Source organism: Trachurus japonicus, chromosome 11 (genome assembly GCF_045865225.1).
Source record: "Trachurus japonicus isolate A0001 chromosome 11, Traja_1.0".
Taxonomy (NCBI): Eukaryota; Metazoa; Chordata; class Actinopteri; order Carangiformes; family Carangidae; genus Trachurus; species Trachurus japonicus.
In genome coordinates this window covers 19226822-19254112 of record NC_140917.1, presented here as the reverse complement: position 1 = coordinate 19254112, position 27291 = coordinate 19226822, and the positions used below count along the sequence as shown (strand labels likewise).

The following is a 27291-nucleotide window of genomic DNA, read 5'->3' as shown; positions in this document are numbered from 1 at the left end:
CCACATTGAAGGACCTACTTTTCACTGAAAAAGGGCATTGTGGTCCAACAATATTCTGTAGTTATTTACATCTCCCCCATATTTGTCTAGAAAATAACATTATAAAAATGCACACAGTACAAATAATGTTGAACTGTAAAGAGCAAGATATGCTGACATACATGTATACATACTTGCTGATTATTCATACAATAAGTTTTTAACTTCATTAATTTTACAACTGTAGCTTCACAATAATAAAACTGGTAGCCTACTAACGCAAATACTGTACATGTTGAAACAACCAGGAAATTATATTGTACTAGAGAAACAAAGATTCTTGATATTTTGTAAGAATTTTTGTAATGTAATGGCAAATTCAAAACAATGTTGTTAGTCCTTAAATTGCCATGGCTTGACCAAGGAAATCAAAACTCAAAATGGTGATGTGCTGTAATTTTTACCCACACATGTCTTCATCAATTTACACTTCCTTAAAGTGCTGAAATCATCTAAACATTTTAGAACACCTTCTTTCACATGTCTAAATTAATAGCCATGTACCTTCATATAAATGTCTGTATCCGAAATTTGCTAACCAGGGATATTAGTTTTGTCATCTTGGTTTAAATTTCATTAGACATAATATGCTCACTGCTTTACATAAAAAAACATGCACAAACTGTCTCATAAATAATATGCAAGTTGTGTTGAAATATATTCATCTTAAAAACAGTGATAAAATAAGAGCATGGTCCAGTTTTAAAACAACCAAAGGCTCAGATAAGATGCAGTGCATTACGAAAGCAACAATCAGTCAGTGACTACATAGTGCCATGGCTGCTGCACCATTTTGGTACGTTCGTGTCACCAGAAGTTCGACTTTACAACACAGCTTTGAGCCACTGCATTGCACGCTCCTGCCATTAATGGATAATTGAATAATTAATGTGGTATTAAAGCTACCATGTTTTCATTACTATATACGTTGCAGCAATGCACAATACAGTTGTGGCACTATCTGTAATGACAGATTGTAGCTTAGAGTTATAGTGCAACAGGAATCTGTCATGCTATCAGCTTTATCCCACTTCATTGTTTGTCAAACTTTTCCACCTCTTTCACAAAGATGAGATGGTCCTCTGGTGACTTTCCATGTGTTTTGCAAAGGTGCAATTTAATTGCATGTTTGCTCACAAATGTCCGATTGCACAGTTTGCACTGATACATGGAGCCTGTATCTTCTTCTGTGAGTCCAGAGGAACTGAAGGTCTTGTCCTCCATTCTGCTGACTGCTTGCTGCTCTAATAAGTCTATGGATAGCTTTGACAGGTCCTTCAGGGTAAACCCAAGATGGGACTCCAAATGGTGAATGTAGGAGGAGGGAGTCCTGAACTGGGATGCACAGTCACTGCACAAAAACAGAGGCTGGCCAGAGTCAATATTTTTTAGGAACTTTGTGCTCCCTGTCCGCTTTAACTGGTATTTTACATTGGCCAGCCAATGAGAGATAGTAGTCATGGAGAGACCAGTGAATTTACAGATGTGGACCCGCTCCTGGGGTCCCAAGTCAGTAATTACAAACTTTCCATCAGGAGTCTCCCTAAGACTGGAGGCAAACTGGGCCTGGAGAATCAGGAGGTGCTGAGGATTCCAGTTTGACTGTCTGCCTTTCCGTCTTTGGATGGGAGATAGCTCCTCCAGGCCGTCCTCAAAAGTACAGCTATCGATGTCTGATTTCTCAGAGACTGAAGATGGGGTCGTAGACTTTGGTGTCAAACGGCCAGTTAGGTTTTTCACCATGTCTGAAATATCCATCAAAGCATTCTCCCGCAGAGGTGGAGATGAAGACTGAGAGAATGCTCTGAAAACTGGTTTGCTGTTGTTGTTGTTTGGTGTGGCAGAAGTACCCTTAGCTGTACTTCCATTTGCGTTTTTGGATTTAGTCAAGTCCATGGGTTGATCATCGTCGTCATCGTGGTACTGACTTGCAGGCTCTGCTGACTTAATCTGAGCTGAGTTGCTGTTGATCTTATAAAGCATTGCGAAGGGGTCTATGAAGGGGGTCGCCACTTTTGAAGCTTTCCCCAAGTGGTTGTTCATGATAGATTGCAAAGCACTGAGAGGGTTGACAAGTGGTTGTTCAGGCGAGTGATCAGTGATGATACTCAGGTTATTGCAGCCATTGCTTACAGGCTTTTGTGGTGAATCAACTTCACTCTTAATCTGTGTCTCTACTTTACTCTCTATTTGCTCTCCCTCTTTGACTCTTGACTCACTCTGGTCCTCTGCTGCAGTATTCTTTACCACCTTTGAGAAATTTTCCAGTTTGGGTGAAGCTCGCTTGTCCTTAGGATTTGGCAGTGATGACTTTTCGGACCTGTTCTTATTCTCGACAGGTTTTTCCTCTTTTTCATTCTTTACAGAACTTTTTCCTGTCACTTTTTCCACTAGCTCCTCCATGGCCAGCACATTGCTTTTGTGACTTGGAGGTGGAGAGGGGCTATTTGGTGAATGGATCAGAGTACCTAAATCAGAGGGCAGCATTTTTAAACTGTTGCTGCTGAATAAAGGCTGAACCTGTGCACACGAGGACAAAGTAGATTTCAAAGAACTATGGAGTTGATAGGCAGCATGAATGCTGGGGTATCCACCCCAAGTCGGAGTGCCTGTTTGGGCCTTGCTGATTGCACTTGAAACTGTATTTTCTAAAGACTTTAGGATGTCCAATCCACCTTTAGGTGCCTCTTCTAAGTCTTCTTCTCTCAGATATTGGTAAGATTTGGTCTTTACAGGTTTATCAGCTTTTTCAGAGGGATCTTCTTTCTCCTCTTTAATTTTTCTCTCCAGTTCCCTCGGTTCCATTATCTCCTCTTCCATCTCTTCATCTTTCTTTTCCTCAATTTTCTCCTCGGGGCTAGAGGGCTGCATTGGGGAGTTAGGCTGTGACTTCCCGTTAGGTGCTGGGAGCCGTGTGGTAGTTGGTGGCAGAGGAATCGACTGAATTTTCTCTTCAATGACAGGATCAAACACTAACTGCTTACCTTTTTTAGAGGCTGAATTTGTGACTTTAAGAAAGTGTCCTGTGACCATCATGTGGGCTGTCAATTGTTGCAAGGTATCATGCGAACTGCCACATTCCATGCATTTAAGAATTTGTGCCTTGCGTGCCTCAAACTGCCAAGTATAGCTTGCACCGTTTTGGTAACCATATCGATTGTTAGGAGTGACATAGGGATTGGTCAGTTTTTGGTCTTTGGGAGACTCTCCCAGGACAATGCCAGATGAGACAGACTCTGGAGAGCTTGGGGAAATCAAGTCTTGAAATGCTCTTTTTTTGGTTGGGGGTACCAGCTTTGAGGCGAGGGCTGGCATTGGTTCTTTTAGAGGCACTTTCTGATAGTGTTTTGTTTTGATCATGTGAACACTAAGGTCTTGCAAGGATTCAAAAGAGTGGCCACAGTACATGCATTTAAGAACTTTCTGGGCATCTTCCTTTCCTTCCATCTCCAACAGGGAACGCTTGCGTGGCTTGGACCACTTCTTGCTTCGATCATCCTCAGTGTCCTTATTGTCATCACGGTAGTGTCCTGTCTCATTCATATGCACTGTCAGGCCAACCAAAGTGTCATAGGCTGCACTACAGTCCTTGCACCTGAACTTGCTGGCACCAGTAAACACCGGGCCATAGAGCTTATTGTTTTGTCTGTAAAGCTGCACGGTGCTGAAAAGGCTAGGCTCAGGAAGCAGTTGGTATGGAGTATGCTGTAGGGTTTTGGCCAGCGCTGCCTGGTGCCAGTCATAGGCTAAACCTCCTGTGCTGCCAGAGCTTACACTAGTGCTAGTGTTGCTGCTGCTTGACACTGTTTTTGTGGTGGTACTGCTGGTGGTAATATTACTAGTGGCTGAGGCATTGCTACTGCTACATCTGTTCTTCATGTGGATGTTGCCAGGGCTATGACTGGTCAGGAAACCATTGCTCCCTTTGTGATTGGTCCCATTGCCATTACTAGCTGCAAAATTGTTCCCTTGTTTACTTTTGAGCATGTCCAGAGCAATGCTGGACCAGGAGGCATCCGAGATCAGGTTTGCATAGACGGCTTTCATTTTTGCCAGACTGTCCTGTAGTGAGAGGCCATTGATGGACTCTGTGCTCTCCTCTAGCTTCTCCTCTACCTTGTCTTGACCATCACTAAAGGAGGATGTGGTCTTAAGGTCCCCCAGTTGGTCGCTGGTGGTGCTGAGTGGAGAGGCATACCCAGCATCTGGGTTAGTGCCATTGCTGAGTGGAGAGTTTTGGCAGCTAAAGCGTTCTCTTCCGTCCTCGTCCTCATTGAACAAATAGTCTGCGTCTTGACCGTCCAGAGAGAGGCCATCATCCTGCAGATGTTCCTCTTCATCAATCTTGTCTGCTTTAAATTCATCCTCAGGTCCATAAGCTGAAAAACAAAACAGAGGGGAAATGTCACATTGGGTATTTTTCTTGGTATATTTCATATATATACAGACAAATTATGTATCTACCAGTGGTTACTATATGAAGGTGGTATGTGCAATAATCCTAAAGAGATTTTTGTCAATAGTCCCAGCAGAGGACACGGGTTTGCAATAATAAAGTGGCAAACATCCATATCTTGACAATGACAGATAGTCCTCTTCACTGCACTGCCTAATGAAGCTATTGAACACTAAAACTCAGCAAGGGTAGAGTCGAGCAACAGAAATGTTTCAGCCTCGTTTAAAAACAAGCAAAATTTCAAATTACACAGAAAGCAAATCTTCAGAGTTGATGATACTTATTAATCATGTAAGATGTGTTACTTCCCTGTAGAAATAAAAAAGAAGAAAAAACAGAAAAAAAACAAAGAAAAGTATGCCTCATTGATCGATCTGTTAAAGACTCACTTTGATGTTTCCTTCTCAACATATACCGAGTGGTAACACTGAATTAATAAGATGAATTTACTGGCTACATACAGTATGTGCAAGCATTTCAGTACATTCATCAAATATAAATCCCTTTTCCTTATCAGCAAATTGAAATGCTAGAACAGCCTACAGCAATATAGTCAGAAGTCAGTATTTCATAGTTTATTTTGCTGCTGAAGTGAGACTATAGATCTGTTCCTGACATTGATTCGCTCTATTCTTCCAACATGCCACACATACTATGGATTCGCAAGTAAGAGATAGTGGAGGAAAATGCCAGCTACATCAGCCTGCCAAGCTATGGTTGGCTGGAGTCAACTTGGCATCGGCAGTAGAAGTCCTCACAGCGTGATGCTCGGAAACGGCCAGTGGACATGACAAGCCGTGTTGTTACTGCCTGTGCTCCCTGAGTACTCACAGCGTCAAGTGTGCCATTTTAAAGGAAGAGAGAGAGGTTTATAGTATCAATTGAAAATGGCTGCCTTCTCTCTCTCTAAGAATTTCACAAGGCCAAATCCTGTACTGAAATCTTAAATCAATCTAAATTCTAGATGTCAAAGATTTAAAAAAAGATAGAAATAGCAATGAAATTAAGCCTGAAAAGGATCGTGTAATATAGGATCCTGAAAACAGATTCAAGTGGGAATATTATAGAGAAGCAGGAAGAGGGAAAAATAGAGGGTTAAATATGCAAAGGCAGCTCCCCCAATCCATCCCTGGTAAGATGCTTGTCTGAGGTGCCAGAATCAGTCTCCAGTGAGGAGGCAGATGTGCTGTCAGCTTCAAACAGCATGTAGCTCTCTATCCCATAATAGGAATGGACATTATACCTGATGTTTGTGAGGTGCCAGTTACTGCTGCCTTGAAAAAGCTGGAGGTCCAACAGCTGCAACTCTGCCTTGTGTGTGTGTTTGTGTGTGAGAGAGAGCGAATGTACCACCTTCCTCTAGTTAATTAAACTTTTCCTGTGCTAGCTTTGCTCTTAAGTGTAAGCTCTTAATTATACACAGGCTACACTGAATCATTCACTTGAGTTAGTCACTAAATTAGGAGATTTTAACCTTTTGCCAAAGCAGCTGTAAAGCTTTTTTCAACCTGTCTCCGTCCTCCCAATCAAGATGCAGCCCACTGTATTGAAATAAATGCAAAACTGAACCTATTCAAAGTCAATGTGGTGAGAGTAGTTAAAGACAAAGCAGCTGAGCTGACAAAGTGAGAGAAACCTGACAGCGGTACAAACACACACACATTCACACACAAAAAGCGCACCGACACTAAATTCTAGCTTTTTCCCTGCCATCCTCCGTATGCTGCCTTGACAGGCATCAGTGTCAGGAGTGTGTCAGTGTCAGCTCGAGGTGTCAGTGTCCACGCAAACAAGCCCGAGAGGAGGTGGGAGGGGAAAGTAACAACAACAAACACAACTCAGCCATCCCCCCCACCCCCACCCCGCTCGAGCCTCCTCCTTCACCATCTGTGTCAGAAAAGCTGCGGGTGCCACCGCCGGCTAATAAGGCAATCAGAGATGGAAAAGATGCTGACACGCCGGCTTTCGAGCGTCACTCAGAACAAAAGAGGGAGAGGGGAGGGAGGGAGAGAGGGATAGGGAGGGGATTAAAACGGGGGTGGAGGGGAGGAGTAGGGGGGAGAGAGAGGTGTCTGTTGTGGTTGTCAGTCAAAAACGTAAGCCCACTTTGTGCTGTCAGGGAGGATAGGGAAAAGAGGGGAAGTTTTGAAAAGAGAGGAGAAAAGATGTGTTTAGGCCAGCGAACAAGAGGTGTGTGTGTGTGTGTGTGTGTGTGTGGGTGTGTGTACGTGGGCATATCTGACAGAAAAAAAAACATGACAGGGAAACAAGTTAAATGTCCTGCACCAAACTATAAGTATGAGGAGAGAGGAATCAATTACATTTCTGCCATGTGTATGCAAGTTTGTAGCTTTAAGTAAGCTAGGCGTGGCTGATCAGTTGTGTGTGTGTGTATCCTGTGTGTATGTGTGTGTGTCAAGTGTCACAGTGTGTCAGGTGCAAGCAGAGATGCACGGTGGCTGGTGGGGGGAAAGCGAAGCCATCTGCGTCTGGAGAGGAGCCTGTCACTATTGTTGTGCCCAGAGTCCAGGATTTCCTGCTGCAGACAGGTGACACCACAGTAGGAGACCCCCCCCCACCCCCCAAGACACACAAACACACACACACACTTTATCCCTCCCCCAAGGCAGGAAGCTGTGTGAGGTCCGTACATGCAAACACTTGCACAACACTTTTAATACAGACTTGAATTATCAAATGTGACTGAAGTGTGAAAACTCTGAAGAAGGTAATTTCCTTGCCACTAAAAAAAAACAAAAAAACCCACAACACACACACACACACACACACACACACACTGATAATGCAAACATGTACACACGCCTGGACTGGACCTATGCAATGAACCTGTGCATACAGAAAACTGTCAAGTGTCAAAGCTGGTATTCGGCCTGCACACATTCAAAGTCTTATTTATCTATTTGCTGCTTAAATAATAATTTACATTGAACTCCCTTAACACATTGCCGGTCTTAGCCAGGACAGACACATGTGCGGTAGTATAACTGTGCTACTATGTACAAAACAGTGAAAAAAAGGGAATTAATTTTCAATTCAAACACATATTAAGTGGAACTGAACACATGCAAAAAATGAAAAAAACAAAAACAAAACCCATGTCTTTATTATATTGACAAATCCAGCGACGCCTGGCTGGTGTCAGACCTCCTGACCAGTTCCAATAGATAACTAGTGACAAGGTGAGATAACTTGAGTATGACATGGCACTGGCACAACAACAACACCCCCCACCGCCGCCTCTTTCTTTTCCATACACATCCACACACACAAAACACACACTTTCCCCTCTAAACCTTCTTCATTTATTCATGTTGTCTCTGAGAAGAGGGCAATCCCAGCTCTCATTTGCAGTGCTAATGTCCAATTCCAGCAGCTTTCACCCTGCTGATTTACCCTGCGTGGCCGAGCGGCAGCGCTGCATTGGGAGCGGGGCGGCCGGCGAGGCTCCCTCACACCGTTTAGCGACCCTTCAAAATGGGAGCTCTGGCGTGGCAGTCTTATTTCTCTCTCCCGTTTCGCTTTGTCACTGGCCCCTCCATTCCCTGCCACTCACCTCTGATGGCTTTGGACAGGCCTGATCAGTGTGTGTCATTGACCTGTACGGCGTGCATGAGTGTGTGTGTGTTTCAGCAGAGAGAAGGCTGTAAATAAAATGACATTATTATTTCCTCTGTCCTATCATGTAGAAAAGCCAATTATGGTAATGCTTAGTATGTCAGGCAATCTCTGTCTCTCTCTGCTCTCCCCCATCGTCTTCATTCTTTCTTTCTTTCTTTTTTTCACTCTGGGATAGTTGTGGCTGTGGTTTCATAGGACCTGACACTCCGGTTGTGTGGACGACGCACACTCAGGAAAAACTGGCACAGACCAAGACTCACAGACAACTGAGCACTAACAGATCCTCTTATACACAGACTCTAAATCTACATAAACAAAACAAAAAGAAAGAACACCACTGGACAAATCCAAATCATTACAAAATTAAGCAAGTTAGTTATATGTAAAACTCTCTCCATCAATCTGGATTTCTTTTGTGGCTGAAAATCTGCCAGGATCCCTCCCACAGGTTCTGCCTGCTCTGAAACGCTTTCACTTTGTTGCTCAAACCGAGGAGAGAAACTTTTCACCGTGAAATCCAAGTGTGCGTTTTGCATCGTGGCTGCATCCCAACACATAACAAAGCTCCATAGATAAGTGTTGCCACGGATACCATGTATTAGCCATAATTTCACCCTGCAGCCTGCTTGACCAGACATGTAAAAAAAAAAGCCCACCTAACGACAGCCTCCTGGCCCCACCCTACCCCAACCCACATGGAATAGACCACCATATGGCACAATAGCTCGGGGGCTTCTAATAGCTGGTGTGTCGTACAAATCCACGTTCTCGGCTTCCTCCGTTCTTCTGGTCGGGGGAAAACAAAACAACCAGTGCAGTCTGCTTATCACGCTGGGAGCTATGTGTGCAGACAACATTTCACATTTGACTTTTTTTTTTTGACTTCGATGATACTTGTGGCAGCTGCTCTGGATTCTGTCGTAAAGGTTATAAGAGCCTTTGATGTTTCTTATCAAACACAGAAATGAAAGATAAATTACTTTTTTTTCAAAACTTGGGACTGTCCTCGGGGCTTTCACGTACGTTCCAAGTAATTTGCACTTACTTGAACACATATTATGCTAATAGCCTTTTTAAATAGGTCATACAGACAGTGTATTTTACCTCTGGCTTAGCTTCATTAGGCCCCTAGAAGTGTACGTGTGAATAAAAGAAAGAAAAGAAAGACAAAAACAGTGACGGAGAAAAAGACCTAACAATGGCTACACACAGACTAAATCTGTGAAGCAACAAATATGAAGAACTGCAGCGATTCCTAAAGAAAAGCATTTCTGGCTCTTCCTTGAATTTCTCTTTTGTTATTCTTTTCTTCAATTTCTTTCTCTTGTCTTTGTCCCTGTGTGTTCAGTTCTCCCGTGAGCCAGTTTTGACACGCCGTGACAGTGACTGTGGTCTATAAATCACCTTTTCCCTGAACTGTCAGTGCCTGCTTGTTCTGAGATGAAACAACAGCCATTAGATCATCGGCGCTGCAGATTCCAGCCCTTTCTGCTCGACTTTACTGCCAACCCCCCCCCCACCTCTCCTTACGCCTAACAATCGAACGTTGCTCTGGTGCTGCACAGACATTTCAAACCATCTGGTTTGTTTTCAGGCAAAGTACAGATAAAGCATTACTAATGCTAATTAAAGATGATGTGAGTGAGATTTGCCAGTGCCAAGCAGTGATTCAATGTAGGCTTTATCAGACAGATGTCATTTGTTAAACAGATTTCTTTTACTACAAATATTGTTAGTTTCTTTACCATTTACAAGATTTTTCTTTGCTACAGTTTTCTTATAACACGCTTTACACGTGAGGAGAGTTTACACATTGTTAATTATCTAACATGCAGGTTAACAAGCTCTATTTTGGATCCGTCAGGAGTGGCCGTTACTTGACAGGAAGGAGTTCTGTTTCACTGTGAGAAGAATTAATCACTAACTACTAACAAGCTAACAAAATAACATGGTTTCAGTCTTTTTTCATAGATGCCGTCTTTTGATTTCACCTGCATTGCCCCTGACAGTGGAGCTTCCCCCGACTAAACAACAGCTGCTCCCATCGCCTAGCAACAACCAGTTGATGGATGACCCCAAAGATGGATAATTACCATAAATCACTATGGTTGTGTGGAGAATAGAAGCAGAAAATCATTGCAGGGAAAAAAAACAAGCTGAACCACAGTTTAAACTAGTATGCTGCCTGGTGTTTAGGCGTAACTTTGTCTCTCATGGATTTGTCAAAACGTGGTTGTTGGTGGATTCCAGCGCACACGCCGATTGGTTGGCGACTGGGAAGTGAAGTTTAATCAAAAGCGGCACTAGGTTTGTACATTAGAATCCCTTTTGGTGCATTTCCTGAAAGTGGCCAGTGTTTTCGGACCTGAATGAATAGAGGCTGTAAAATGAAACCTGATGAAATGACTCATGGGACAAAACCTGTCCTGAAGGAGCAGTGACAAAGAAAACAAAGTGGGCAGAGGAAGGAAGAAAGGAAACAGGCGAGAATGAATGATGGCAACAATGATGAGTTTAGTGCAGCAAAGAAGACGAGGGGAGTGGAGGGTGGGGGGAGAAGCAAGAATAGGAAACGTGTGTAGTCTGCACGTACATGTATATTTATGTACTGTGCATGTCTGAATGTGTGTGAGAGTGACAGAGGTAAATGGTGTGATACAGGCAGAGGGAGGGGAAAAAAGGCGAGAATAAAAAAAAAAAGAAGAAAATTAGAGGGCACGGGGCCAAAACAGGGTCTCAACCTAACCAGTTCAGTCTAGCCGAGTCCGGTTGCACAATAAGCCATCAATCAACCTTCTCTGCGCTGTCAGCCTTCCTCTCAATTCATAGAGGCCATCCACTTTGTACACTGCTGAAGAACAACATAGAGAAGAAAACAAGGAGAGAAAATATGTCCACACACACACATACACACACAATCTGATCCTTTACTCTGTGGGAAGGAAACACCTTGAATGCCTGTGAAGTAGCACAGCAGAATCCACGCACTCGTCTTTGCAAAATATTTGGCCCTAAGAGATTACAAGGATGAGGAAGTAATTATACTCACACTGCTTCTTGGTGCTGAACTACTGTAGGGGGTGAGCTAACTGCTAACAAGCTATCCAGTAGGGAATATAATTATTGTAGAATTATTCTGATTTAAAAAAAAAACAACTCTTTCCATACTGAGCTGTTTAGTTCTCGTATCTACATTCTTCTTGCGTTTTGCATTTTTGCAATCAACACAGAGTTACTGAAGAGGAGAGGAAAGTTGTGATAAAGGAAGTTTGTCAATGTGGTTGAAGCTTCAAGCTTCCTGCAATTTAACCTTAAATTCCTCTGCTTTTAATTTCATGGGGAAAAACAAAATGGTCAAATTCAACTCAGCCAATGACGGAGCCAGATGTTAACCTGGACCAGGACCGACCAGAACTGAACTCCATCTCCTTCAGAATCATAACATCATAACAATCATATCATGTTAGTAATTATCTTTGCATCTAGCAAAATTTGACACTTGATAAAATCACTTTTCTCCGTGGTAAGTCGAGGGTTGAGATAAGACACCTGAGTGAGTTACAAAAATCTAGTTCTACAATCTGTATACATTTATTTGACATAATTAAAGAATAGAAAGCCTCAGAGCCACTCCTCTATAAAGAACTAGGATATATATATATTTTTAAAAGGTGCAGGCAACTGAGAAAGTGTCGTCAGAGGTTAGCACTTTTAAGACCACTTGCTATTCATAAACAGTGCACATTTGCATGAAAGGTTAATAAAATCTGAATTTGATTCAAGCTCATCTTCGTTGCTATTGCTGTTTCAACTTCGGGTTTGACTGGGCCCTAAAGTATGGGAGCGAGTGAAAAGGCCAGGGTGACACAGACACAGTAACATTTTGTTGTGAGGGTCAAAACAGCTCATCAGCTCCTCTCTACGTTATCTACTTCCCAGTGAGGCATTCAAAAACAACCCCAACAGCAGATATCCAACACAAGCCTGCAAACAAGAACGCAGGAGACACTGTGAGAACAGGACCTCAGAGACCTGACTTACATCACCTTCCCAACATGCACAAAGACACACAAAGAAATCATAAGTTTTAAAACCATAAAGTCACTTCGGGGAAATTAATTAGAACCGCAAACCCTCAGGGCAGGAGGCTGCTCGGGACAACCCGACGTCCCCAAACATTTTAGTGCTTTTAACTGCATGTGACACCAGGGAAATTCCAGCAATTGTGCACCATCAAAACCGCTATCCTTTATGCATCGCCACATTTTCTTTTTCATTCTGCCAGCTCAAGTGACGGGCTGGAGCTGAGGTCTGGTGCTCCATTAAACAAAGTTCTGCTGTTTTGTTTCAACACTAGTTTAGGATTTAAAGCGTGATGAAAAGCATAGGGGCGTAACGGAGAATATAACAAAAGCATAAGATGAACCACTCAGCAGTTTGTATGTGTGCTTGTGTGGAGGTTTCTTTTTTTTTTCTTCCCCTCTTCCTGATGACCATGGCAATAAAGTGACAAAAGAAGAAGTGATACGAGGGAGGAGGGATCAGCGGGAGAAAAAGGGGTCTCTGAGGAAAGTCGGTAAATTATGTACTGAGCTCTCAAAGTGGACTTGTATCAGTAGCCATCTCACCCTAATTGTGTCTGTGTGCGACTATGCTCGCCTGAGAGAGTGTGTGTGTGTGTGTATGTATGTGTGTGTTTGTGTGTCTCGGCATACAATGGCTATGAGCAGCTTCACAGTCAGAGAGAGAGAGGCAGGAAGAGAGGAAGCAATCCTTCAACAGAGCACAATATCAGGCTGTGGACAGACAACGAACGGCTGGAAGGTTCTGGAAACCAAAGAAAAGCCTCCCTCACATTTCAGCCCCCAACGCCGCCTCCCAAAGTGCCCTCCATCTAACACTAACACACTCTTACACACACACGCACACACATAAATGGCACCATAACTCTATATCCGCAATCAATCTCCGCTATGAAGACACATCCATCTTCTGTAATGTTAATGGGAGGGTTTTGGGGGTTGGAGGGGGTGGAGGACAGGGGTAAAACAGAGGGTATGTGACCGTAGAGCTGACCTCAGAGCAGTGCGTGAGGTAATACAGGCTGTGAACGAGTGTAATAGAGACAGAGTAAAGGTTTGCGGAAAGAAAAAAAAAAAACGGGGGAAAGAGCCGTGTGCGTTTGTGTGTACATGTTAGTGTATTTATCTGAGTGTCAAGGGGTCAGGTGTGTGTGCGTCAGCGTGTGTGGGAGACGGAGACTGATGGCTGTCAGCTCGCATCTGGCAGGGAAAATAAATTAGCCTTATGAAGACAAATGAACGGGCTATGGAGAGACTAAAAACGGGGTCGGAGGGAGATCACGACACAGAGAGGGAAGAGGAAAGGGAAGGAATGAAGAGAGGGGAGACATAATGAAGGAGAAAAAAGAGGGATATTGTGCGTGTGTGGTGGCATGGATATGAAAGGAAGGAGATGGAGCGGCGTTGCCAGCTAAGAGAGTTCCTTTCGGCAGCCAGTGACCGTTCATTAAGAAGGACGGGCACACAGACAGGCCTGCTGCTGGCAACAGGAGAGGCTTTGGCTGCTGCTCCTCTGGCTGCGAGGGAAACATACATGTGGGTGTATGTGTGGGTATGTGTGTGTGTGTGTGTAGATCTGCTGCCAGCATATTCAAATTTAGAAAATCTATATGTTTATTGCCTCTTGTTTTACACATCCTCTCTTTCTTTAAACAAAGGCAAAGAGGCTGCGTTCAGAGCCACAGTGCAGCTCGGATGTATCATGTTGGGTTTGTATACTATGCTGGAAGTGGCTCTCAGCGTATGTGTGTGTGTGTCTCTTCTGCTTGTGTGTTAGTGTCAGAGTGTATCCATGTGTGTTCTATCTCCGTAGATTTGTCAGTGTCTATCCCATGACACACTCCCCTCGTTGTGAGTGGAGGAGAGCTCTCGGGGGGCTTTGTCACGCGCAGTCTGTTCTTTTCCTGAGGCCTGGCGCCCCTCGTTTGATAAATGACACATGTCATTCTGTCAGCCCCTGCCATCCGGGCTGGGAGGCCCCGAGCTGATGTATGGCTGCCCAGGCTAAAGGAAATCAGAGTGTTTTGGCAGCGCCCTGAGAACACGGCCTCTTATAAGGGGTATGTGTCTACGGTTGTGTCTGCGTGAGTGTGTGTGTGTGTTTGCGCCTGCATGTCTGTGATACTGAGAGCATGTTTAATTGTGTGTATATGTGCCTATTAGTGAGTGTCTGTAGAGTGTGTGTGTGTGTGCATGTGCATGGTCTCAACCTGTCAGGCAGACGGGCAGAGGGAGACAAATCATCGTCATGGCCGCCCCAGCTGTTCCCCAAATTTGGTGCGAGGAGGAGAGCGAGGGGAAAAAAATCCTGCCGTTTGAGTTTTAAACGGCTGATGCTTCCCAGAAACAGGAATGAGTGAGAGGACAAATGGAGCTAAGCGCGCGCACGCACACACACACATGTATATACACACACTCCCACATGCACGAACACACATAAACACAAACTGAATCAAAACTCTGACGCTTGAATAGGAAACAGGCCAATCCCAGAAGGACGCAGCGGACAGCCGGAGCGGCTTTCTCGCAAACAAGCGCCTACACCTACATAAACGCACATGCTTCAAATGTACACACATGTAAACACATGAGCACAAACTTTGGAGCAGGCATTTGCACCTTGACCAAAATGAAAGGCTGACAGGCAGGAAAAACAAAGCCTTGATCATGTTTACAGATCCGTCAGACTTGGAATCCAGTGTTAGCTTTCATACAAATATTTCCTTTCTTCACTCATTGTGCTTGTTTTTGATTAATCTTAATCGTAACTTTCATGTAAACTCCGAACCTCCCCTTCACTAAACTATCTCCTGTTGCCGCTACACACACACACACACACAACACACCACCCACATCCACAAACATTTCCCCTGGTGGAGGACAGTCCCACCTGGAGGTTGTGAACTCTGAGTGACCCCGTTTGATTGGGCGCGGGACGGACTCCCTCCCCCTCTCCCACGGAAAAGAGGCAGGAGAAGGAGGGGGGAAAAAAACAGCGTCATTAAGTTGTGAGTGATGAGTGGCAGCCATGGGTGACATCCTCCCCTCTCTCTCTTTCTCCCTCCCCTCCGCCATCCAACTGCTTTCAATGCCTCTCCCTCCCTCCCTCTCTTTCTTTTTTTTTTCTCTTCTCCACTGCCTTGATACTTTTCTCTCTTTCGCTTTATCCACTTCTCTCTCCATCCCTCAACCCCTCAAGTCATTTCTCTTTCACTCCTCTGTTGCTTAGCCTCCTCTTTTTCCACCCCCTCACCCCCCCACCCCCCTTCCTTTCCTCCCTGGTTCCCTTTTGTCCGCTGTCACTCTTTCTCCTCTTTTTTTCACCCTTTATGCCCCTCCTTCCATAGCTTCTTTCTGCACCTCCTCTCTCACTCTAACATACACACAGACACACACATACACACACAATGGTGTCTCACTCAGTGCTGTCTTGCTCTCTGGCCCTGGCCATGTAGACATTCAGCTCCTCCATACATAATAGATCCTAAATATTGAGAGGAGGGGTTCACATTTGCACCCACTCAGGACTGTATACCATCAGTAACTCCACTGTCTGGCAGTGTGAGGCTAAAAAAAACAGTTGCCCAACAGTAGTTTAATAGCATTTGAAAATGGCTGTTTAACCCACTTCTCTAGACAGACCTATCCAGCTGTGTGGTTTTTCTTTACAAACATTTGGATGCTCTGAACTTCTCTTTTCTTTTTTTTTCTTTAACGCGCTGTATCAGCTGGTACGCTACCAACAGTTAGTAATGTTTCAACAGCTTCAGTTGTAATCAAATATCTTGGAAAAAAGGCTACAAACTGGAGCAAAATGCACCAAACATGTTTTTTCCTCTATTCATTAAAGCTCCTCGTAGAAAACTGCTTCTTAGATTCACGATTCTCTATTGAAAGACTCGGTATCGAAGCACAAAACTCCTGGTTGTGTAATACACTCTGCTGATCCTGCTGATGATTATCTAGCTAAATTAACGTTTGTTTGGCATGACTGTTACATCATCTGGGTAGTTGTCCTGTTAGAGTCGGCTCAATCCTCTCCAGGCCTGAGTGAGAGTCTTATCTCACACACTGACATTCAACTCCAAAGTTTCTCATACTGATAAGTTGATATCAAAGGTTTTCTTGTGTTAAAACAGAGTCCAGAGCCGTATAAACAACAGCTGTGTTTTTCCGACTGAGACTCAGTTACAACAAAGCAACCTGTTGTTATTGATACCAGAGGAGCCTCAAGCTACTTCAGACCAGCACACATTTTTTTCTCCTTCTGGAAATCATAAATGATGGATACTATATTGACTTGTTCCCTCGTGTTACCTCAACCTCAACGGACCACGATGGAGGGAGGAAAATCATCCGACCGTCTTTTTTCAGATGATATGAATGATCACGCCGCTTTTAATCTGTTTCTACAGTAAGAAAACCTATGGAAATCAAAAATGCACCATGATGTGTTAAGCCTCTCAAATGTACTCAAAAGTACATTCTCTTGTTCTTTCCTCTAAACTGTGAGGATTTGCTGCTTTTTTTATGTTTTATTGTAGCAAAATGAATATATTTGAGCTGCAAACTGTTATATGTAAGTAATTTGATTCCATCACATTAGACTTTTATAGGTTGTGATGGGCATTTTCCACGACTTTCTGACAAGAAAATAATGGGCAGATTAATCAATAATGAAAATAATACTTAGTTGAGGCCCTACAAATCAAACCTACCATCGTCTCATATTTCAGATGGAAATTGTTATGCACACAAAGATATGCAGCTCCACTACACATTATCTTTGACTATAGTATACTTTTGGTGAATAAAACCAAACCAGTGGTTTCTCTGCAGTTTGATGCCAAAACGGTTGACTTGTCACTTTGGACTTTCGGGTTATTGTGTATGGCATAACGTTATAGGTTCATTGTCCAGGCATTTTCTCAGTTATAGCTAAAGCAGAAAGGTTTGCAAACTAAAGCTTCAACTATGAGGCAAGACAGGAAATTAATGAAATGACAAACTGAGAAGACGGAGAGGAAAAACAGATTGGTGAAGTAAAAGAAGTACGTCACACACACCTAAAAATGACTCACACACACACAGACGCGGTGAAACTGGGAATGTGGCCATTCTTGGACTTTAAATGTAAGGCCATAAAAATTCCAAATATACCGTAAGTATTCAGCAAGATGACAGATATATTACACAGACCTTCACAAAGGTGAAGCAGCAAGCAGTACCCAAATTAGAAAGCCAAAATACTATGAAAAGGAAATTAATGGAGCAGTTCGACAGGATTCAGAAGCCTTTAATGAATCACAATTTGTAGGTAGCCATGATCATCAACAAGAGGAAACTTTTCACGGTCTGACTGGATAACAGGCACTTTTCATTCCAGCTTCACAGAAAAAGAGGCAAGTGGCTGTTAACAGTTGTAGTAACATCACAAACTACACACAAAATCTTTAATTTAAGAGGTTGCTTTAGTCAAAGTCATGGAATGTGCACTTTACTAAATGGTCCTTATCTGGGTGTTATTATATGTTATTTCACTAGGTTATTATTTAGATTACAAGTGTAAATTGTTGCTGTCTGATATTGTAGCTGGTGATAGAGGAAGTCATTTCAACGCCTATGTAACAGTTCAGAATGTTCTGTCTCGAACAATGTGTCATGTTTTATGAGCGATTGATATATTTTATCTACAAGTCTTTAGAGGAATAGTTCCACATTTTGGGAAGAACTTGATTTGCTCTTGTCAGGAATTTACACAAGAAGATCAATGCCTCCATTTCTTTTTATTTGTCCACTCAGTAAAACAGTCAGCAGCTGGTTAGCTTAGCCTAGTGTAGAGAGTGGAAAAAGGGGACCCCACCAGCCTGTTTCTGCTCAAAGGTAACAAAATCCATCTTCCATTGACTGAGTGTGTAGTAGCATACTATAATTTGTGTAAAACTAAAAATGTGTGCTTTTATAGGGGTTTTTGTTAGGACTGTTTCTTAACCAGGCACATTAACAGTCAATGCTGGTTGCCTGCCAAACTCACAGTATCTTAAAACTCCAGCTGTCTGATAAATGTGGTGAAGGAAAAATTACATCCTCTTCAATAACAGTATTTAATGGAAATTGTACATCAAATTTGCATGTACGACGTACAGTGAATAGGTAAATGCACTTAATTACAGTCCACTCCACAAACAGCTACAACACAACACGTCACTCTTTGTTGTAATTAAGCCAAAGTTCAATGTTACTGCTGACATTCTTCAATATGAAAATGTGGACGGTGATGACAGAGACCAGAGGCAGATGGAGCAGAAATAGACAAGTAAACAGGCCAACAGTTGGGGCATCAGACAAACTGAGACACAAACAGAGACAGGTAATCAGAAACAGATGCTCAGGTGGACATCCAGCCAGCAAGTGAGACAGACAGACAGCTGGTTCGGTGTGTGGGGGGACTGAGTGACGAGAGAGACACACTGACAGAGGAGACATTTGGGTATACAAGAGGCCTCCTGCTGTTCTCTCTGAGACAGACAACTTAGAGGGACAGAGCTGAGCTTATACCCCCTGTGACTGTCACTGTCTGAGACAACACGCCGGCTCAGGAAAGATTTGGGAGGAATTTTTTGGGGGGTAGCATGTGGTGTTGTTGAATTGACTGGGATCACGAGACATTATATCCCTTTTCAACTGCCCATCAAGTGGAAGACTGAGGCCGATGGCTGTTAAGTGATTACTGTGTATGACCCCGAGCAAACTGTGGTCTATGGGTTTCTTTTTAATGAAAGCGTCAAACAAAACTGAATAGTGCCACATCAACAAAATATGCTTTCATTCTTTAACTGTGCAACATGCTTTATGGATAACTATCTGCTTAATGGGAACGGCTCTCGGAAAATATGTGACAGTCATGTGCTTAGACTTCAAAGAAGATGACACAAGACTTTACTGCCCTGTGACCTTTTGGATTTTTACAAGTCAGAAGTGTGACTGCAGAGTGTCGCTGAAATCAGACTATTCAAAAAAAGAGGTTCTTGATATATGAGAACAAGGCCAGCGGGCCTGAAAGAGGAGAGTATTAAGCTCTCCTTTTCAGATGTCGAGTTCATGTTCTTGTAACCAGTTCACTGACTCTTGAGCATCCGGTGAGAGAGCGATAGATGAGGGCGAGAGACAGGGAGAAGATGAAAGAAAATATGAGCACGGTAGAGGAGAATTGAGTCAGTAAGATAGAGATTGATGACTGATAGGAAGATGAGAAAAGGCTTACAGAGAGAGAGGGGGAGGGGGAGAGGGGCGGTAATCCCCCCAAAAAAAAGCCAAGAGAGAGAGAGGCTGTAGGTTTGTGGGCTGAGATAAAGATGAGGAGGTACTGTAAGGGGAGGAAAGAGAGATGGCAGTGGCACCACACTCGCCTGCAGCATGACCTTCCCCAGTGTCCCCTCTCAAGGACAAAGTGTCATCTGTTAACTGTATCCATTCCCAGATGGCTTATCTGTAGTAAACTAGTGTCCAAAAAATGATATTCATTGCTTCTCAACCCACCTTATCAGTTAAATAAACACTCCTTGGGGGATAAAAATTTCCGCCCCCTGACTTTTGTCCACTTGCACTGGCTACTGCTTGGATCTGCTGAGGCCAGCTTTTCTCAGCGCTATAGGTACTAAAAACCAGTAACTGTCGGGGGTGGGCCGGATTTTGCACCACATGCTGCACAGACAGTACAAAGCTCACTAAGGGCAGTGAAGGGGAGAAACTTTACCACGGGCTGCTCCTTGGTTGTATGTGTTTAATTAATGGTAATGTTCTCTCAATGTTTGCAGGGGGATTATTTTTCAAAACACCAAGAGTGTAACAGTTATCATGTGTATACATATTAAGTCCAAATCCAACCATTACCCAGGCAACCACAAAAAAACATAAACAAAATTGACTAATTCTGTTTGTGAGCCTCCAGCCTTTTTTAGGGTTGCTTTATAGTTTGGCGTGAAGAATTGATGCAACTTTCCATTGCAAAGTTTAATTTTCCTGTTCTGAACTTGAACAGAGTTACTACTGAGGTACAACACTTAGCTAAATACGAGTACAGGAGTTACCCATTTGTCTTTTACTTTTACTGTCTATTACTTCTGTGAAAACATTGACAACCCTTGCGTAAACGTGTTATCTGAAAATATGAAAAACCATAAACACATACAAAAAGAAAATCCAAAAACACAATGTGAAAAAAACCCCAAATATATTGTTTAATCTATTCAATTAATTTACAAATAAATGAATAACATTTGTGGATACATTCCTAATAATCAGCTTTGAAAAGGATTTTCGAATCAATTTTCTATTTGTGAAAAGAAGAATTTTTACATCTCAATTATCTGCTTTCGGAAAAATCCATTTGAATTGCTTTGCCACTGTACTGAGGACGCCATTTTCACTTTTCAAAATAAGAGCATACACTGTCCTGCTGTTCTTTTGATAATGGTACCTACTGTTAGCATCTTAGCACTTCACTTTAACATCAGAAAATGTTAGCTGAAAGGTAAAGGGCTGAAAGGTTGGGCCTGCAATATATATAGGCCTATACATATATTTAATAATCAATTAATAATTTCATCCGTAAACATCTATAATTGGTTGTATTTATTAACCTAATTATCAACTGTCAAAAGTCTAAAGCAAAAACATATATAAATGTACAATGATGTAAGACAGAGGAAAACAACACATTCTTACATGGTAGAAACTGCAGCTGAAATCAACCATTCATTTCAGCTCCATCTCATACTGCCAACACATCTATCATGTGACTGAGGGGCCGATACAGCAATCTTTAACCCAAGAAGGTGACACATTAGGATTTACTCAAATTCAAGATGTGGTGGCTGAGTCCTGTTAGAATTATGTGTGGCCAGAAGGGATGTCCAGCACACAAAAGTATTTCATGTTATTTTCTTTCTTTCTTTTTTTTGTGTGAAATACACACATTCACACACAGAGCTCTATTTCAGAGAAGTTCCCTTTTTTGAGATATGTCTGGGAATAAATTCACATCTTTCTTTCCCAAAGTCACATGACTGTTTGGTATCCTGCCTTAGCGATATTTAGAAATCGATTATTTTACTATTCATTTTATTCAAAAGTGAAATATCAGCTGCACTGCACTGTTCCAGTTTTCGTCCCGGCCTGTGTACTGGGCTCTAAAGATAAAATATACCTACCTGGCGACAGCAGAGCAAGTGTATGTGCTGGCGTGCGTGTCTGCACTACAGCACAGGCACATATAATCAGTGGCTAATAACAACACGGTGGGAGTCGCTGCCCCACCGTAAATCAATGGGCAAAATAATTGCTAATACACTGGTTATCGATTAGTGTGCCCGCCATGCACTCATTTTCTGGGGCGACTGTAGCTAAGCGCTAACGCAGTGACAAGGGTAAAGTGTTATTTCTCAGAAAGGCACACAGGCAGACAGCTGGGCAGGAAAAAATGACTACAGGGCCCCGGCAGTAATTCTTAATTGACACCTGTCAGAGCGATGGCAGCAGTCACAGCTGCTGCAGGAGAACGTCTACCCAAGTCCTGTTCATCTGTCACTTTTAATACCTTTTCTTCACAGCCTCTCGTTCTCTCCCTCTGTTGTCTTTTTCCCCCCCTTCGTCTCTCTCTCTCTCTCACCCACACCCCTGCTTCAACCCAGATGTTCAAGGCTGGTTAACAGAAGCAACTCAACTTCAAGGCCGGGCAGCGCAGGGCCTCCAGCAGCAGCTCACTCACTCCACTGCTGTTTTTTAATGCTTAGTTTGTGGATCAAAGGCAGTTTTTCGGTCTTAGCTTAACTGACTTAGCACTTGACTCAAGTATCGGCAATGAGAGAGAGCCAGAGATTCAATAAAAAGAGAGTACTGAGAATAATTTAAACCTCACTGTGCCTGCTCTGGTGGTCATGTATCTCCAGTCTTATCTCTAGCTTGATCACTATGATTACGGCAACAGGCGCCGCCTCAGTGGCAATTTCTAATACATCAAGTGCAGAACAGGAAAAAAAAAAAAAAACAGCTCAGTAATATCTTAGATCACTGGAGCAAAATGCAGACACCAATATCTGAGAGAGTCCTTCTGGCTTTGGACAAATTCGATCACAGCAGCCAACTCTGGTTCACTCTGTCTCTCCAGTAACAGCATCTGTCTGGTGTACAGTGCATCAATCACACAAGGACACACACAGCACATACTGTACACCCATTTGACATCACTGTGGATTTGATAATTAGAAACATGTACAGTTGTACTTGGATGACAAAAGCACATAAGACAGCTGTAGTGAAAAAGTCAGGGCACGGCAAAAACACACGCACTAAACACAGTGTGTATACAACAGTGGAAGTAGTCCAGACAGGGGCTCCCCTGAGTGCACATTGACCTCTGAGTGTACCCTGGACCTCCCGTCTTCTTGCCTTAAATCACGACTTGCCATTTTTCTCTTTCTTCTGTGCGTCTTTTCTCTCCTTTCTCCACACTTGCATTCTCTTTGTCTGCCTCTGAAACTGCTGCAGTTATAGGAAAAACTCCAATGTTTGTGTGTAAAGAGCCAAATGAATGCAGCTGGCCCACTTTGGGTGCCTGATTGCCCACAATACTTTGTTGGTTTGCCACACACACCAGCGTACGGTCACAGTGAGAACATTAGAAATGCGCAGCTGCAAGCGCAGTTTCGCTCGTCTAAAATCGTGTCTAATAACTGGAACTCTTCGTTTCTTGATGTTAAAAATAAAAAAAATGACCATGATAAATCCCTAAGGCCTGACCGCTGAGCCATGTATGCACACAACCACGTATGCTGTGTGAAATCCATGTGTTTGTGTTGGACTCTGGGTTTGAATTGTACCAACAGAATTTAATTTATTATCCCCTGCGCCTTTGCTTTCACTCTCCTCTCCTTTCATTACAACAGCTATTTTACTCAATCAGCAGCAAAACTTCGCCAGGTCAGTTGTGTACGCTTCACTGTAATTAGCAACCGGTGCCCTAAACCCCTTAAGGACAGCCATGTGGATGATTTCATTCTTGTTATTATTCCTGTTATTATCTTACATCCCCGACTGTACATTGTGGCTTTTGTTTTGCAGCTGTTTTGAATTGTGGCCAGGATATCTTTGTGAATGGAAAACAGGCACAGTGAAAATCAGAGACAATAAATAAGTGCAGGATGTATTTAAGTCTGAGGATGCTAGCGAGTTGGATTCCTGTGAAAATGACCTTGCTCTCTGTATTTCTTTGTCAAATCTCCTCGCGTCGTGCTTGAGTGAAAATCCAGGTTTTCCTGCTTCCTCTGAACCTCATTAAGCGCGGGGATAGTTTTACCTCGCGACTGCAGCTCTGAATGCCTTTACATCGTCACCCTGCTGGCGAGCCTAATTCCCACATATTTTCAATTCGACCCTCTCTTTTCCATAAGAGCAGTCATCGATCTTCATTTGTCACTTAACCTCCACGAAGATGAGGACAGAGAGCGCGGTTGTGTGTGAGTGTGCGTATTAGTGTGTGTCTTTGATTTCCTGGAGGCCTACCGGCTCTGACAACACATGCAAATGAAACTACGGGTGTAGTGGAGTGTGGCATAGCAAATACATCCACTGACTCCTTCAGTCAATGTCACCTGTTAATGACACTTTACATACACTGCCTTATCACCACATCAGAATATTTCACATTCACACACACGCACACACTCACAGGGCTGCACAAATACCTCATCTTGCTTAGTGATGCAGAGTCGTACACACACACACAAACACACCGACTTGCTCTGCTCTCATCTGTACTTTTCACTTCTAATATATATATATATTTTTTTTTCGCATAACGTAGCTTCAACTCCTGACAAATGTCATTAAATACTTTATCAGAAGCGTCCTGATAAAACCAACACAAGGTTCTAATAGTCATCTTTTGGTGCTGGCTGCTTAGTTGACAGGTGCCGTGAGCTAAATTTCTGCAGAGGAAATACAATGCAAAGTATAACAACAACAAAATGTACCAATGCTGCTCGTCTTAGAACTTTGTTCCTGTTCTGTCAAACAAACCAAAAAGCTGTTACCAGAGAGATCAGAGGGAAAAGGAAAGTATTAAGAGAAATCTCTCACATTCACAGGAAGCCACTTTTACTTTCTTAAACTATTTAAAAACGACTTATATTACAGGTATGAACTGGTTCGTGCACTAATCATCCAAACTTGGGACTACAAGCGCTCATATAACCTTGTTACAGGACTGCTGGTGTCCACCAGAGTGTTGGCTTTACGAGTCACACACACTTCGATTTGTCACGTCACACTGCGAGCAACCTCTGCTGTTGTGTTTACACCGGAACAACTGGGGGTGGGCATATGAGAAGTGGCTAACACCGAGTTGATTATATCAAGGCAGCTTGCAGACTTGACACCTTGCTGAATTTGTCAGCATTAATCGGTGGGGCCCTGTCACTGATCCGTCAGCTACCTGGATAATTAGGGACCACGGCTAACGATGCCGTCGGGAAGAAGGAAAGCTCACTACCACCACCACCACCACCACCACCCATCCACCCAGCAACCCTCAAGACATAATTAAGAGGCTCTTTTTGCATTGAGGTAGTGATAGTGGCAGTAACGTGGGATGTGTTTAGGGAAAAAGAGAGCAGCCACTGATGTCAGTGGAGACGCTCTCAAAGGCAGAGCCACTACTGTCTGTTGCATTCTGTTGAATCAGTGTGCAGCTCATCGTGGATACGAGCTGGACAAATGGTGCAGAGTGCTTTAATTAACTCTGTGTTGTGCTGAAGCTAAAGACACATCATTAAAATGTAGCACTTAAGTTATAGGAGGTAGAGAGTAATGTATATCAAAGAAATGAACAGCACCAACAGTGTGTGATGGTTACCTGAGTGTCTGATTTATGTTTAAACTTCTTAATTAGTGGCATCAGTGTGTGGCACACACACACACACAAAGCAGCCAGGTGCCTCACATTTCTATCAAGAGAGCAGACAAAAGGAAACTAATTACGATCTTCAGGTATGAAGGGACACATTTCCACACAGTCACGTTTGACAGTATCACAGCATGTCACTGTCTCTCCCTTCATGACTTGCACTAATTCTGTCAGTACAAAAACTGCTCATGGACTGTGTCCTGGTCCATCCCACTGTGGATCGCTCCGCCTCCTCTCCTAGTGCTGTCTCAATCACTAAAACTGGATGTTGTGCAGGAAAGGTAGTAAAAAGAATATGTATATTTTCTAAGCTAGACCTTTTTAACTCCTGTGGAATAAATTTAGCCCAGTGTCACACTGCAATCAGGCTGACATGTTGAATGATTAGTTGACAGATTCATTACTTAGAGTGACAGTGTTTGATTTAAGATATTGTGGCTGGCAAACTAAAAGCGAGAGTAGACGTGCTGCAATACCATTAATTTTCCAACAGCAATCAAAACTGTGACCTCACTAACATAGAATTATGGCTTCTTTGTATATCTCAGATACAGTATCTTGCATCCCCCAATGAAACTGATTCCCGGTTATTCAGCTATAATGAGTTCGACATGTTGTCATATTCAAACATGCTAATACGGCAAACAGTCAGAAATCACACAGGATCCTTTCAACAGTGATAAAAATAGGGGCTTAGGTGTCAAAGGTCACCTCCTGAAACTGGGATTTCTGCACTTACTATCAAACTCTTTCATGTCCCTCCTCTCTGAATATAACCGTGATGATGTGCAGCACTTCAACTACAGCTGCAACAAACTCATTGATTAAATGATTAGAAAAAATAAATATTAAAAAATTCCACTTTGACATCTTGCTTTTTTTGTAAGATGGATAAATATTCAAGTAACAGCCAATCTTTCTGTGTGTGAACCTCCAACCACTTAATGTTTGGCTTTATTTCCATCGTTAAGTGAAAAGTTGTTGCATATTATTTGTCTGTTGCACAACGAATCAATCAATTGACTAATAGTTTCTGCACTACCTCGAGTGACACAAAATCAAATGTAAGATTGGGACAGAACACGAGTTAAATGTCAAATATATATTTATTCGGAACAGATAAATAAAGGTAAAACTTCAAGTCGCTGTCTCAAAACAGTTGTATAATTGCAGCTCTCATTACATTTTATTCTCGTTTTGATTATTGTAATTGGATATTACTGCATTATTTATCTATCATTAATTACCTGAGCTCCTGCGAGAAATACCTCAAAACAGCTGCACTTCAGCGAGAGAAGACAAAAAAAAAAGAAAAGAAAAGGAAAATGACGACAAATGACTGCAGCAAAAGTCTCTGCTGCTCAAATAGCACTGCACTGAACTCAACTGCCAAAACTAACAGATGCAGTAATGTGGTTCCAAATGAAAGAACACTGATGTATTGTCACTGGTCATAATCTAGATAGGGTACAGCGCCATTACAGGGTCTAAAATCATCACTGTGACTGATGAAACAGCGCCCATTTGAAAATTTGAAACTCTGTCTCTGAGGGGTGTATGCAACATTTTGTTTTAGTGCAACTCCAAAGTGACAAATCTGGGTTGTGGAAATATCTGGTAATGCATTATAAAAATAGCTTGCATTTATAGGTGTGTACACCGTTTTACTGTTGAAAGTACACACACACTCTCACACACACACACACACACACACACACACACACACTCACACACCACACACACACACACACACACACACACACACACACACACACACACACACACACACACACACACACACACACACCAGTAGAGGTGTTAAAGTTGAAGTTAAAGCACTGGAAATAATCTACAGACAAAGTCTGCCAAGTTGGGATTGACCATTACAGCGTGTGATGTATGTGTCTGTCACAAAAACAGACAATTAAATCAATATTCAAAAGCTGAGAGGGAATGGGGCCACTTCAGAGCTCGGCTGAACGACCACAGCAGGCAGGAAAACAGAGAAAACAACACTTTTTCCTCTATCTTTGGGGGATTTCACCAGCATTTGTAGCAGAGGTAGAAACAGACACTATTCATTTTCACTGTGCAGGCTCGTTCTTCAAACA

At 42.8% G+C, this 27291-nt stretch overlaps 1 protein-coding gene across 2 annotated transcripts in view; it reads right to left on the bottom strand.

Moving 5' to 3' along the window:
• Nucleotides 1–445: 445 nt before the first annotated feature.
• The window catches only part of tshz1 (teashirt zinc finger homeobox 1), a 64387-nt gene continuing 37541 nt past the window's right edge, over nucleotides 446–27291 (bottom strand). For both annotated transcript variants that reach the window (XM_085791508.1, XM_085791507.1), the window contains exon 3: nucleotides 446–4418. In XM_085791508.1, the coding sequence (XP_085647634.1) occupies nucleotides 1072–4418 (3347 nt within the window). In that variant the 3' untranslated portion in view covers nucleotides 446–1071. The remainder of the gene's footprint in view (nucleotides 4419–27291) is intronic.